This window comes from Opisthocomus hoazin, chromosome 28, assembly GCF_030867145.1.
Source record: "Opisthocomus hoazin isolate bOpiHoa1 chromosome 28, bOpiHoa1.hap1, whole genome shotgun sequence".
In the NCBI taxonomy this organism is placed as follows: domain Eukaryota; kingdom Metazoa; phylum Chordata; class Aves; order Opisthocomiformes; family Opisthocomidae; genus Opisthocomus; species Opisthocomus hoazin.
Window position 1 is genome coordinate 2,559,074 of NC_134441.1, and position 13,679 is coordinate 2,572,752.

General features: G+C 63.1%; 2 protein-coding genes across 2 annotated transcripts; both read left to right on the forward strand.

Moving 5' to 3' along the window:
• The first annotated feature begins 336 nt into the window (after positions 1-336).
• PURB (purine rich element binding protein B) lies at positions 337-3,688 on the forward strand. Its single transcript, XM_075444834.1, is given in 3 exon segments — positions 337-381; positions 383-670; positions 672-3,688. Coding segments are annotated over 3 exon segments (1,014 nt in total). The 3' UTR covers positions 1,353-3,688.
• Positions 3,689-9,010: 5,322 nt separating this feature from the next.
• Positions 9,011-13,494, forward strand: LOC104336380 (histone H2A.V). The gene is made up of 5 exons (XM_075444600.1): positions 9,011-9,234; positions 12,197-12,274; positions 12,755-12,868; positions 12,967-13,096; positions 13,347-13,494. Exons 1-5 carry the CDS (start codon positions 9,079-9,081, stop codon positions 13,406-13,408), a joined length of 540 nt encoding a protein of 179 aa, XP_075300715.1. The 5' UTR covers positions 9,011-9,078; the 3' UTR covers positions 13,409-13,494.
• The last annotated feature ends 185 nt before the right edge of the window (positions 13,495-13,679 follow it).

Below are 13,679 nucleotides of genomic sequence, written 5' to 3' on the forward strand. Positions count from 1 at the left end.
CGGAGCGCTGCTCCTCACCGCCCGCCCCCCCAGGGCGCGCGGCCAATGGGAGCTGCTGGCGGGCGTGATTGACAGCGGGTGGTGCCGAGGCTCGCCGGGGCGGGGCTCGCCGGGGGGGCGGGGCTTATTCCTGCCCGTCTCCCGAGCGGCGCGGGGGGGCGGGGCCTCCGCAGAGGGCGCGCGGGGACGCGGAGGGCGGGGCTTGGAGGGGCAGGCGGTGGAGTGCGGCGGTGACGTCACCCCTGTCGCAGAGGGGCGGGGCGGGGCGCGGGGCCGCGCGCCGGAAGCGGGGCGGCGCGCGCGGAAGGGCCGGCGGGGCCGGGGCGGGCGGACAAGATGGCGGACGGGGACAGCGGCAGCGAGCGCGGCGGCAGCGGCGGCGGGGGGGGGGGGGTTCGCGGCCGCCCGCGGCGGAGCAGCCGGAGCGGGAGGAGGCGGCGGCGGGGCCGGGCCGGAGCAGGAGACGCAGGAGCTGGCCTCGAAGCGCCTGGACATCCAGAACAAGCGCTTCTACCTGGACGTGAAGCAGAACGCCAAGGGCCGGTTCCTGAAGATCGCCGAGGTGGGCGCGGGCGGCTCCAAGAGCCGCCTCACCCTCTCCATGGCCGTGGCCGCCGAGTTCCGCGATTACCTGGGCGACTTCATCGAGCACTACGCCCAGCTGGGGCCCTCCAGCCTCCAGCCCCGAGCAGCTGGCCCAGGCCGCCGGGCCCCCCGGCGAGGACGGCGCCGGCCCCGGCCCCCGCCGCGCCCTCAAGAGCGAGTTCCTGGTGCGGGAGAACCGCAAGTACTACCTGGACCTGAAGGAGAACCAGCGCGGGCGCTTCCTCCGCATCCGGCAGACCGTCAACCGCGGGCCCGGCGGGCCGGGGGGGTTCCCCGGGGGTCCCCCCGGGCTGCAGAGCGGCCAGACCATCGCCCTGCCCGCCCAGGGCCTGATCGAGTTCCGCGACGCCTTGGCCAAACTCATCGACGATTACGGGGGCGAGGAGGACGAGCTGGGCGGCCCCGGGGGCGGCGGGCCGGGCGGCGGGGGGCTCTACGGGGAGCTGCCCGAGGGCACCTCCATCACCGTGGACTCCAAGCGCTTCTTCTTCGACGTCGGCTGCAACAAGTACGGCGTCTTCCTGCGGGTGAGCGAGGTCAAGCCGTCCTACCGCAACGCCATCACCGTGCCCTACAAGGCCTGGGCCAAGTTCGGCGGCGCTTTCTGCCGCTACGCCGAGGAGATGCGCGACATCCAGGAGCGCCAGCGGGACAAGCTCTACGACCGCCGGCCCGGCCCGCCGGGGCCCGGCAGCGGCAGCGGCGCCGGCGACGACTCCGACGGCGACGACGTGGACGACGATTGAGCCGACGACGACCCCCCCCCCCAGCTCCGAGGCCGGGCACCCCCTTCCCTCATCCCCACCTCCCCTCCCTCCCCGGGCTCCAACGATCCCCCCCCAATGGGGCAGAGGGGTCCCCAGCTCCAGCGATCCCCCCCCAATGGGGCAGAGGGGTCCCCAGCCCCCCCAGGCTCCAATGACCCCCCCCCAATGGGGCAGAGGGGTCCCCAGCCCCCCCCAGCTCCAACGATCCCCCCCTGAGACAGGGCTGAGGGGTCCCCAGCCCCACCTGGGCTCCAGCAATCCCCCCCCCAATGGGGCTGGGGGGTCCCTGACCCCCCCAGGCTCCAGCAATCGCCCCCCTGAGATGGGACAGAGGGGTCCCTGACCCCCCCCGGGCTCCAACGATCCCCCCCTGAGATGGGGCTGAGGGGTCCCCAGGGCTCCCCCAATCCCCCCCCATAATGGGGCAGAGGGGTCCTCAACGCCCCCCCCCCCGCGGGCTCCCCTGTTTCCCTCCCCCCGTGATGGGGTCGAGGGGTCCCCCAGGCCCCTCCGGGCTCCCCCAGCCCCCCCCCCACAACGTGGCTGAGGGGTCCCCGAGCTCCCCTGGGTCCCCCCGATCCCCCCCCGTGATGGGGCAGTGGGGTCCCCCAGTCCCCTCCGGGCTCCCCCCCCCCCACCGCAATGGGGCTGGGAGGTCCCTGACCCCCCCCGGCTCCCCCGATCCCCCCCGCGATGGGGCTGAGGGGTCCCCAAGCGTCACCCGGGCTCCCCTGATTGCTCCCCCCCCCCCCATGGCAGGGCTGAGGGGTCCCCGGGCTCCCCCGATCCCCCCCCCGCAACGGGGCAGAGGGGTCCCTGAGCCCCCACCGCCCCCCCCCCAGCCCACAGTGGGAGCACCGGAGCTGGGGGGGGCGGGCACTGGGGGGGGGGGCCGCACCTGGACCAACGCCCGCACTCTCCCCTTTTAGATTTTTTCCCCCTTTATTCCCCCCCCCCCTTTTCCAAATTTTTTCCTTTTCACCCCCCAACCTTTTTTTTGGGGGGGCTGCAACCCCCCCCCCCCCCCCAGTACCCGCCCAACGCTGGCAGCTCCCACCAATTCCAGCAGACTTCCACGGTTTGGATGATTTCTCCCCAATTTTACCCCCCCCCTTCCCCCCCTCCCCGCTGCCGGGGTGCGGAGCTCGCCGGGGCCCGACAGCGTCCCCTCGCTCCCGATGAGGCCGGGGGGGGGTCCGGCACCCCGAAATCCGCCCGCTCCCCCCTCTTCCCGCGGCCACACCAGCTCGCAGGGCCACTGCGCCTTCGCCCCTCGGGTTTTTGGGGGGGTTTTGGGGGGGGTTTATTCCTCTTACTGGTTTTTACCGCCTGGCTTCGCCGCCCCGGGGCCAGCCGTCACCTCTCCGACGAAACGGATTTTTATTTTCTTTCCCCCCCCCCTCCTCACAAATTTGTTTTAGCGAAATCGGGTCGGTCCTGCCCTTTCCGGAACGGTGTTTTTTTAAGCCACGTTATCCCGGGAACTCCGAACCGGACGGGGTTCGTCGCTCTTCATTCCAAAGTTTCTCGTCCGACAGCTTTCTCCGGTTTTAGGACTCAATTTTTTTGGTTTTTTTTTTTAAATTCATGAATTTTGACGTTTTTCCTGCTGTTTTCCGGGAGCCTGCGCCCGCTCGCCCTCCGATCTCAGCTGCCTCCTTAATTTATTGTGGCGGAGCCCGGCGTCTCCCTCTCTCCCTGTTTACTGGGGAGCGGCCGGCAGCGACCCCTCTCCGCGAGGCCGGGGGGACGCCAGCTCCGTCCCCCTCTCGCCCCCAAACCCCAGCCGAGCCCCGGGGCAGGGGGGACACGCAGCCGTCCGTCCGTCCGTCCTCCGCACCTCAGCCCGCCCTCCCGGAGCTCTTTTTAAAGGGATTTTGACGGCGGATTCCTTCCGTTCATCCCGTTTTTAATTCTTCTCCGTCGCCAGGGACGGGGTTTCCTCACTGCTCGGGAGCAATAGTCTTCGATCTCCGTGTCCGCACCGCGTCCGTACTGTATTTTTGTACCCTCAGGCAGCTCTTTCCGGTGACGTCCTGCTGTAGCCACCCAGCCTCTTTTTCTTTTTCGTGTCCGCGCGCCTTCGGTTCTTTGCCGCGGAGGAAAAAAAAAAAAACCATGAAAAATCCACAAAAAAAACAAACCCCACCGAGTCGCCGCGGCCGGCGCCGGATCGGGGGGAGAACGCGGGGGCCGCCCGGCTCGGCGGCGATGGACTTGCCGGCGTTCGGCTGCCGGGAGCCGGCGGCGAAGACGCAGGCGGTACCTCTCCTTTTATTTTTGAAGAGGATCATATATATATATATATATATATATATATAAAAAGATATATATATATTCTTTTCTTTCCTTATTTTTCTTTTTTTTTGGCTGAATTGCGGTAATTTAGCCGTACCTTTCTACTCCGGGGCAGCGGCGGGGTCGCCGCCGGCCCGGCTCGGCTCTCGGCAGCCGCCTAGGAAATACGCGGAAGAGGAAAAAAGAAAAAGGCAACAAAACCGCCAAAAAATAAAGAAAAAGCAGCTCTCAAGCCAGGACCCAGCGGCGCGGCCGGCGTCGGGAGCGCCGGATCCCTGTGCAGAACCTTCCGCGGCTCCACGGGACCTTGCGGAGAGGAGCAGAGCGCGGCGGGGGAAGAAATCTCGCAGCCAAAAAAAACCGAAACCCAACGGCAAAACCATCGAAAAAAAAAGAAAATTAAAAAAAAACCAAGAAGCGAGAAGGGTTTTCGAAGCCGCCGCGGAGAGCGATTCGGAGAGGCGGGCGGCCGAGCCTCGGGCGCGAGCGAGGACTCGGGTGGTTTCTGCGTGGGGACGTGGGGTTTTTCGGTGAGTTTGGGGGGGTTTTGGGGTTTGGTTTTTTTTTCCCCCCCGCGGATGGGGAGCCGGCGCCGGGATCGGGCGGAGGATTCCCGAGGCGAGGCCGCAGCCGGGCGTCTCGGCGCGGCGCCGCGTTCCCTACGGATCTGTACGTGTGTATCAGATTCGCTTGGGGGTGGGTTTGAGTTTTGGTTTGGATTCTGTAGAAAACGGGCAAATTGCTTTTTTTTTTTTTTTAAATCTTGTTTTTTTTCTTTTAAAACCAGAAGGGGGGAAAAAAAATTTCATCCCGAGTTCTTGGAGCTTCCAGATTTTCTGTTGCCCCAGAAGGGACGGTTTGAGAGCGCGACTGTCGCTGTACAAAAAAAAAAAAAATCTTGTAAATCTTGTATAGCGCCCCAAAATCGATGTAAATATCCAAAACGTCCGGGCCGAGCGCCGGGAGCCGTCAGCGGCTCCGTGAAAACTTAAAACTGCTTCAATTTTTCCCACCCCCCCCCTGAAAATACGGAAGAAAATTGGAATTGCGCTGCCTGGGTCGCGGCTGTTGTCGGGGTCGCGGGGACCGGGAGCCCCTCGTGGTCCCCGGGAGGTGACCGGGCCCCGGGGCCGCCGCGCCGGGGAGAGCGGCGGTTGCTCTGGGTGGCGATTAAAACGAAAAACAACAACAGCAACAAAAAACAACCAACCCTCGCCGGCTTCTCTTTTAAAAAAGAAAAAAAATTAAAAAAAAAACATAGAAAAAAAGACAAAAATCTCGATAAAAAAGAAGCGTGAGCGAGCGATGACGGTACTTGAGCTGATGCACACGGAGTCTCTCGGCGGATCCTCGCCGCCGCGCCGGGGTCCCCCGCCGGGAACCCTCCCGGCGAGCGCCCGGAGCTCGTCTGGGCGAGGCTCGGGCGCCGTCGCCCTCCTCTTCCTCGCGGAGCCGGTTGAGCCGGCGGCGCCGGTGCCGAGCGGAGCTGGCGGCGTCAGGTCCCGAGGCCGGGCGGGAGAGGAACGGCCGCGGCACCGGCAGCTTCGCGGCACCGGCAGCTTCGCGGCGCTGGCGTCTCTCCGGCGTCACCGTTTGGGGTCGGCGGCGGCGTCGAGGCCTCGAGGAGGTGACAACGTGTGACATCGCGCTGGCTGGCGGGAGATCGGCGCGGGGAGAAAGCGGATCCGAGAGCCGGGCCTGCCTTCGGCCGCCATCCGCCGAGAGACCGGGAGCGTTCGCCCCGAAGTACCTTGAACGAAAGAAAAGAAAAGTTTTATTCCTCTTATTTTTTTAATGAAAGAAAAACAAAAAATAAAGCAAACCATGCACTTTAGGCGGCCCAGCGCGGGGCTGCCGGCGCCCGGGGCGGGGGTCCCGGCCCCCCCCCTCCCTCCCTCTGCGGCCGGCGGGGCGGCTTCGGGAGACGCCGGGGAGCGGCCGGCGGTTGCCGAAGGCAGGTCCTGGATTTTACCACTAGCGAAGACGACGCCCGACGTGACGAACTCCTCGATGCTAGCGAGCACTCCTTACCGTAGCAGATTTTTGCAAATGGAGTTTTACAAGTCTATATTTAAAGAATTGTATGTTTGTAACAAATAAAAAGTATGCGGAAAAGTGAATGAAAAAACCCCGCTCGGCCCCGTCTCGCTCCTTGGGGGGGCACAGCCGTCGCGGGGGGCTCGCGGGCGCGGCCCGGGGTGCTGGGGGGGGTCCCCAGAGCCGCGACGGGCACGTGGGGGTGCAGGGGATGGGGAGGGAGGAGGCCTTGGCACGGCACACGCGTGTTGTGTGTGTCATGGCATGCGCAGACCGGCCGGGCAAGGCGTGTGTAAGGCGTGTGCGCCGTGCAACGCGGCCGCGTGGTGTGTTCGTCACCGTACGGCCCTGTGTGCAGGTGTGATGCGTGTGTGCAGGTGTGTGTAAGGCGTGTGTAAGGTGTAAGGCGTGTGTAAGGCGTAAGATGTGTGTAAGGCATAAGGCGTGTGTAAGGCATGTGTAAGGCATGTGTAAGGCGTGTGTAAGGCATAAGGCGTGTATAAGGCGTGTGTAAGGCGTAAGACATGTGTAAGGCATGTGTAAGGCGTGTGTAAGGCATAAGGCGTGTATAAGGCGTGTGTAAGGCGTAAGACATGTGTAAGACATGTGTAAGGCGTGTGTAAGGCGCAAGGCGTGTGTAAGGCATAAGACGTAAGGCGTGTGTAAGGCATGTAAGGCGTGTGTAAGGCATGTGTAAGGCATGTGTAAGGCATGTGTAAGGCGTAAGGCGTGTGTAAGGCGTGTATAAGGCATGTGTAAGGCATAAGGCATGTGTAAGGCGTGTGTAAGGCATGTGTAAGGCATGTGTAAGGCGTGTGTAAGGCGTGTGTAAGGCGTAAGGCGTGTGTAAGGCGTGTGTAAGGCGTGTGTAAGGCGCGTGTAAGGTGTGTGTAAGGCATGTGTAAGGCGTGTGTAAGGCATGTGTAAGGCATAAGGCATGTGTAAGGCGTGTGTAAGGCATGTGTAAGGCGTGTGTAAGGCGTGTGTAAGGCGTAAGGCATGTATAAGGCATGTGTAAGGCGTAAGGCATGTGTAAGGCGTGTGTAAGGCGCGTGTAAGGCGTGTGTAAGGCATGTGTAAGGCGTGCACACAGCTGCGTGGCGTGTTCGCAGCCGTCAGGCCCCGTGCGCAGGCGCGATGCGTGTGTGTGGGCACATGTAAGGCGTGTTCGCCGCCGCACGGCCGTGTGCGCAGGCGCGATGCGTGTGCGTGTGCAAGGCGTGTTCGCCGCCGTGCGCGTGGCGTGTGGCCCGGCAGTCCCGTGCCGCCCCGCCGGCGGCGAAGCCTCCCGCTCCCGGCCGGCGTGCGGTGACGCAGGCGCTGCAGCCCCGCGCCGCATTCAGCGCTGCGGCTCCCTGCGGGCGCGGGCTCATCTGAGGACACGAGCGGGAGCCGCCTGCGCGTGAGCCGCCGCCGCGGAACCGCAGCCGCGGCCTGGCCTGACCTCGTCCCGGGGGGCCGAGTCCCCTCCGAGCGGGGTCCCGCGCCCCTCGGTCCCCCAACACGGAGCAAGCAGCCGCTCCAGCCCCCCCCCAGAAGGAAGCGGGGGGCTGTGGGGGGGGCACTGGGGACAGCTGGGGGGGCCCCGTGCGCAGCCGGCGCCTGGGGCAGCTGCTGCGTGCGGGGCAGGTGCAGGCAGCCCCCCACTCCCTTGGGGGGGGGACCGGGAGCAGCTGTGGGGCCTGGGGGGCTCAGGGACCCCCCCCCACTCTGAGGCAGCTGCGGTGAGGTGCCCCCCACCCCCTGCACACTGCTGGAGGGAAACGGAGGCGAGGAAACGCCCGGGGTGGGACAGCGACCGAGCGAAGGCGCCTTCCTCGCCTTCCTCCTCCTCCTCCTCCTCGCGGTGCAGCGGTCCCCTACCTGCTCCGTCCCGTCCCAGGGGCTCCGCAGCTCTGTCCTGGGGGGGGGGGTGTCCCGCAGCCGCCCCCAGCTCAGCTAAAACCCGAGGCTGCTCTTCCGCCGTTCACCTGGGCACGCAAAACCTCGTTTGGTTTGACGCTGGAAGGGGCTCGTCAGGAAAAATTAAAATTGAAAGAGTTTTTATTTCCTACAACATGCTCCCTAGCGCACCCCCCCCGACCCGTCACAGTCCAGAGCAGGAATTTTTTTTGGGGGGGTATTTCTTTTTTGGCCATTATTTTGTCCCTGCCATTACCAGCCACCAGAGCAGGAATTTGGGGGGGGGGGGGGGGGGAATTTTTTTTTTTTTTGGGCCGTTTCACTGATTCACAAATCATTTCACGGGTTAATCATAATTTTGAGAAAGAAAGTTGAAAGAGACTGGGCTTAAAACCACCACTCCAGGGCCCACTGTGCCTGAAGCTGGTGTCAAAGTTTAATTATAGAAAACCCCCACTTACCATTTCAGTGGAACGCATACAGCGTTGCATTTATCGTATTAAAAAGGATGTCTGCAACGTCAAGGAATCAGTTATTTTGGGGAATGCAGAAAAGGAGCATAAAGTTCCTTGAATATTAATAATTAATAATAATTAATTATTTTGTCCCTGCCATTAGCAGCCACCAGAGCAGGAATTTTCTGGGGGGGATTTTTTTTTTTGGCTTTTATTTTGTCCCTGCCATTACCAGGCACCAGAGCAGGAATTTTTTGGGGGGTGATTTTTTTTCTTTGGCCGTTATTTCGTCCCCGCCATTACCAACCACCGTCCCCTTCACCTCTCCACGTCCCCCCCGCACCCCGGCCTGCGTCGCCTGGCTGCCCCTGCCCCGCTTACCCTCACCTCACCCTGCGGGCCGGGCCCAGCCTTTATTTCTGAGCTGCCTGAAAAACACAGAGGGAACGACTCGCGGGGGGGGGGGGGGGACGACCGGGGAAGGGATCCCCTCCCCTCAGGGCTGCCCCGCGGCCTCCGGGCCGAGCTCGGCGCTTCGTAACGCGGGCTGGAGCCCGCCGAGGCCGCGCCTCAGGCCCGAGCCATGAGGGGCATGGCGGGAGGCTCCGAGGGGAGCGGGGACACCCGGGGTGCGTGCAGCGCCCCTGAAGCCCGCGCAGCCCCGCGGGGAGGGCGGGGCCCTGTCAGGAGCGAAGCCCTCCCCCCCCCCCCCTCAGCGCCGCGCAAACAAACAACACGGGGGGCGGGGAGAGAATGGGCGGGAAAGGTTCGTCCCCTCCCGTTGGCTCCGCGAGCTGTCTGTCTTTTCGGCCCCACCCCTGAGCAGCGGCCCCCTGTTGCTATTAGTAAAGGATCACGTCACTCCGCTGCACCGCCCACCGGCTCGCCAGCCGGGCCCGCCCCCCTCCTCCCCCGCCCGCGTGCCGTGTGCAAAGGAAAAACAGCCGTTAAACGGGCCGCGAGGAGGAGCCAGCGAGGGGCCAAGAAGCGGCGCCCAGATTGGCGGCGGCCGGATGTTCAAACTAATATTGGACGTCTTGATTGGCGTCCGCTCGCCGCGGCAGGCCGGGCGCCGTCCTCGCACTCGGGCGGGTTATTGTCTGGCGGCTCCTGAGGCGGCTCCAGCGCAGACCCGGGACCGGAGCTCAGGCGGCGGCGGCGGCACCATGGTGAGGGCCGGGGGGGGCGGCCGGGCTCTTCCAGGGGGGCGGCGGGGCCGGCGGGGGGCCGGGGGCGGGCGGCGGGGCCGGCGGGGGCTGGAGCCGCCGCTGTCAGCGGGGAGCAGGGCCCGGGGGGGGCGGGCGGGCGGCTCCCGGGCCGGGCTCCGTCGCCGATCCGTGACCTTGGAGCCGGCGCGGAGCCTGCCCGGGACCGGAGCCCCCTCCCCCCCGCTGTGTGTCACCAAACCCCGCTTAACCGCCTTGCGAACCCCTCCGGGAGGGGCTTTCCGGCTCCCACCGAGCGGGCCGGCGGTTCCCCGGGGCTCCCCGAGGCTCCCCGGGGCTGTCGGGGCTGCCCGGAGGGGGCCGGGAGCCGCCGCGCCTGCCCCTGCCTCCTCGGTTGCGCTTTTTGGAGGGAAGCTGCCTCCCCCCCAGCTCCGTTCCGTGCTGCAGAAGCCGAGCGCGCAGCCGGGAGGTGGCTGTCAGGGGGGCGAGCGGCCCGCAGGGCGCCTGTCAAGCGGCCCCGGTAGCCCCTGGCCCCGGCAGCGAGCGCTTTCCCCCGGTTCAGATGCCCAGCAACGTCTCGGTGCGCGTTGGGTCTCGGCGGAGCTCGCTGGGGGCTTCCCAAGGAAAAGTCTGACTCGGTGTGGGGGGGGAAGGCTGGGGTTGGATCCCCTCTTTGGCCTGGGGCAGTCAGGGCCGCCGGGTCTGTAACCGTTGCTTAGGATACGAGGAGGTTCCGGAGCGGGAGATAAGGGTTAGCATGGAAACGTTCTGTGACGTTACGCAACCCGCGCTGGAGGAGATCCCGCAGCTTGCGGCGAGAAATAAAAGTTGCTTTTTGAAGTATTTTCATCCTGTTTGACCCAAGAAGAAGGGAGAGAAGGAAAAAAACAAAAAAAAAAAAGTCGCTTGCTGGCTGCGAGAGACCCAGCGCGTTCGATCCTGTCCCGGTGTGGGAATGCGCTTGTGGGGAGAGGGGAAGGAGACGGCGCGGTCCCCTCCGGATGAAGAAGCCGACCGCTGCCGTCCCCCACCCGACCGAGCCCCCGCGAGCGTCGCGTCCCGAGCAAGCGGAGGAAATCTCCGCGCTGAGAAGGCGGCGTGCATCGAGGAGCCGGGACTGCGGCCGGGAGGGGCCGGTGGCGGCTCAGCCGTGCGCAGCTGTCGTGGCGTTTCCTCTCTGCAAACCCCGCGGAGGGTTTAGACGTTGGTGAAGAGGGAGACAAACCTCGGGACTTCCGCTGTGAGGCTTTTCTTCCCTCTTTTTAGTCAAATGCCGTGTAAAGAACCATCAGGCAGGGGCGGCTGCCGGCTGGAAAACTTGACGGAGAAGTGGGAAAGTTCACAGCTGGCTGATAAAAGCCCTCGGTGTGAACAGCCAGGGCTTTTCCCAGAGCTAGGAAATATCCTCAAATCCCCCTTCCTGATTTTTTTTGAAGCTTTACTGAGCGATGTTTCCTGCTGGTCAGAGTAACTCCTGATGCTTCACTGCAGCGAAGGGAGCATCAAGTCAGCGCTTCAAAGCGTTTCTGGCCACGTCTCCAAGTCACCCCTGAGCCGCTCTCCTAACGAACGAGAGCCACCCGCTTCCGAGGACGCCCCTGCGCTGGCAAAACGCCGCGCCGCTTTGCCGGGCACCAGCATTCCCGCAAGCCGGATCCCCGCCGGCGGCCCCGGCGCTGCCGTGCACCGGCACCTGCCCTCCCGCTCGGTGCTGCGGGACGCCGGCCCGGCTCCCCTGCCAGCCTCACCCAGCGCTGCTCCGCTTGTTTTGTCGCCTCCGGATTAAATATTTTGCGATTTATTTATTTTTTTTTTTCAATGTTGGAGTTTAAACTGGGCCAGTGCTCCCCAGCTGGTGTGAGTGTGTGGTGTTAACTCCCACCCTGCTGGGACGGGATGCGGATCTTGGACATCCCCGTGCTAACCAGGTCTTGTTGTAAGGATTTACGTGCGCAGTTAGCGTGGCCGCGGCCTCCCGGGGAGCTCGGGATCCTGCGCTTTCCCCTGAGCGAGCGGGAAGGGCCGGTGGCAGCTTTCGGCTTCCTCGCGGCGAGATGCGATTCCTCCTTTTTAGAAGGGGCTGGGGACTGTGGGATCGATTCGTGGGGTAGCAGCGGGGATTACCAATACCCAGCGTGTTTTAGGGCTCTGCTTTCCCGTTGCAGTGGCTGGGGGGGGGCTTCCCCCCTCATCACGGGCCGGGAGACTGAGTTTGGGGGTTGAAGTTGCTGTTATTTCTTAGCTGGACGAGGTTTTGGGTTGGTAACGTGGTCTTGCGCATCAGAGGTGCTGCAGGCTCTTTCTGGCTGTCCTGCCGTGCTGCCTGCTGCTGTCACCGTCGTCAGAGGCAGCGCTTGTTAGCTGTGGGTGATGTCACAGTTTGTTTCAATGTCCCCTGAATCCATCCGGTTCCTCAAGGCCGACGTGCGAGAGCCCGGCAAACCCGGCTGCAGCTCGTCCTCATTTCTCAGTGCCTTCCAAACTCTCGCGCTTCAGGGTTTTAGCCACCCAATTAGCAACACAATTTTCATTAAATCCATGATTTCTGGGGCTCCCTGATAATCTTCCGCTCCAGAGCAGGAAGGGAATTGCCCTTGAATCCCGCAGGCCTGGGCTGCCAATTCCCATGTACGGAAACCGTACCCTGCTGTGCGGCCCGTGTCAGCGCCCGCCTTCAGAGTGGAGAACACCAGTCTGGGAGGGTTCTTCGGGCTGGCTTCCCCACGTTTGGCGTTTTCCGGGAAATAATGGGAATAGCGGTAGCAGGAGACGAGAGAGAGACGCCCGGGGCGATAACGTACCCCTCGAACCTCCCTTGTTCCCTCGGATTCACCTCGTTTCGCGTCGTCTGAGAGGCCAAAAGGTTTCCTGCAGCAGAAGAGAGCGTGTTTGCCGCTGGATTATGGCGTGGTAGGTCTGTCTGGGTTAATTAAGGTTAATTAATAGGCTGGTTTCTCTCTTGCAGGCTGGTGGCAAGGCGGGAAAGGACAGCGGGAAGGCCAAGGCGAAGGCAGTGTCGCGCTCACAGAGAGCCGGGCTGCAGGTACGGCCCAGCGCGCGCGATGGTGCCCCGAGCTCATCGTAAACCGTGAATTTCTGAGTCAAACTGCGACTTCTGGCGGGCGGGTGACATCAAACCCCTGGGTTTTTTGGGGTGAAAACATAACATTTTGTGATTTGTGGTGTTATGGAGTGATGAGGAGCCCTGGGCTCGCGGGGGCTGTTTGCTCCAGCCGTGTCCTGACTCCGGTAGGATCTGCCTCCCTGCAGAGAGGGTGTGAGGATTAATTGGGATGATTACCATGAAATCCCCCGGGAAGCACGTGGGGAGGACCTGCTGTCGCGTCGGTTCTGCGGCTCCCTCGGCCACGCTCACATTAACGCCGTTAGAGGAGCTCCTGGGAGCCGCAGACACGCGGGGTGGGGAATCTTTTGGGGCCCAAATCAATGGTATACGGTGCAATTATGCAAATGCGTGGGGGGCTGTAGGAGTTAACGAGGTGTCGGTCGCTCCCACCCCCAGTTCCCGGTGGGCCGGATCCACAGACACCTGAAGACTCGCACCACCAGCCACGGGCGAGTGGGAGCCACCGCTGCCGTCTACAGCGCCGCCATCCTCGAGTACCTCACCGCCGAGGTAGGTCCCCGCCTGCGCTTTCGTCCCTCGGGGAGGGGAAAAAAAAGCAAATGGTCGTTTCCCTCGGGATGCCGAGCGTCTTCCCGATTTCTCGGCAGGTGCTGGAGCTGGCGGGCAACGCTTCCAAGGATCTCAAAGTCAAGCGGATCACTCCCCGTCACTTGCAGCTGGCGATCCGCGGCGATGAAGAGTTGGATTCCCTGATCAAAGCCACCATTGCCGGTGGAGGTGGGTCCCCCTCCCTCGTTCCTGTCCCGAACTGGGAATTTTTGTGGGGGGGTGGGGGAAAAACAATATGGGGAAAATACATGAGAATTTGGTGATAAATCCAGAGGCACGCGGTTTTCCCGGATCCAACGGGCAATCCATCGAGCGGGAGGAAACGCTGTTGCGAAACTCATCCGGGAGCTGAGGGTTTCTCGGAGCTTTCTGGGAAGTCCTCAAGAGTCTGACGGGATTCCTCCTCTTCTCTCCGCAGGTGTCATCCCCCACATCCACAAGTCTTTAATTGGAAAGAAGGGACAACAAAAAACAGCGTAGAAGAGAGGAAAAAAAAAAAAATAAGGTGGCCCGCTCCCTCCCGTTGTACTGTACCGGGGACAGAAGACATCTGGGGATACACGGAATTGTTTTTTTTGTTCTTAAGGAATAGTTTGAGGAAGAGCATAGACGATTGAATAGAGCGAGGAAAAAACCTTTGGCCTAGGCTGTAGATGCGAAGGCGTCCGCTGTCGGGCGGCAGCAGCGCGTGGGGCGGGCGAGGGGCTCGGCGGCTCCCCGGGGTTTTATACACAAAGGGAATAATGGATAA

Bases quoted from the DNA above. Each gene is read 5' to 3' on its own strand.
- LOC104336380 (XM_075444600.1), top strand. From the start codon at position 9,079: ATGTTCAAACTAATATTGGACGTCTTGATTGGCGTCCGCTCGCCGCGG. The intron at 12,275-12,754 runs GTACGGCCCAGC...TCCCACCCCCAG, and splicing joins CACAGAGAGCCGGGCTGCAG to TTCCCGGTGGGCCGGATCCA. The intron at 13,097-13,346 runs GTGGGTCCCCCT...TTCTCTCCGCAG, and splicing joins AGCCACCATTGCCGGTGGAG to GTGTCATCCCCCACATCCAC.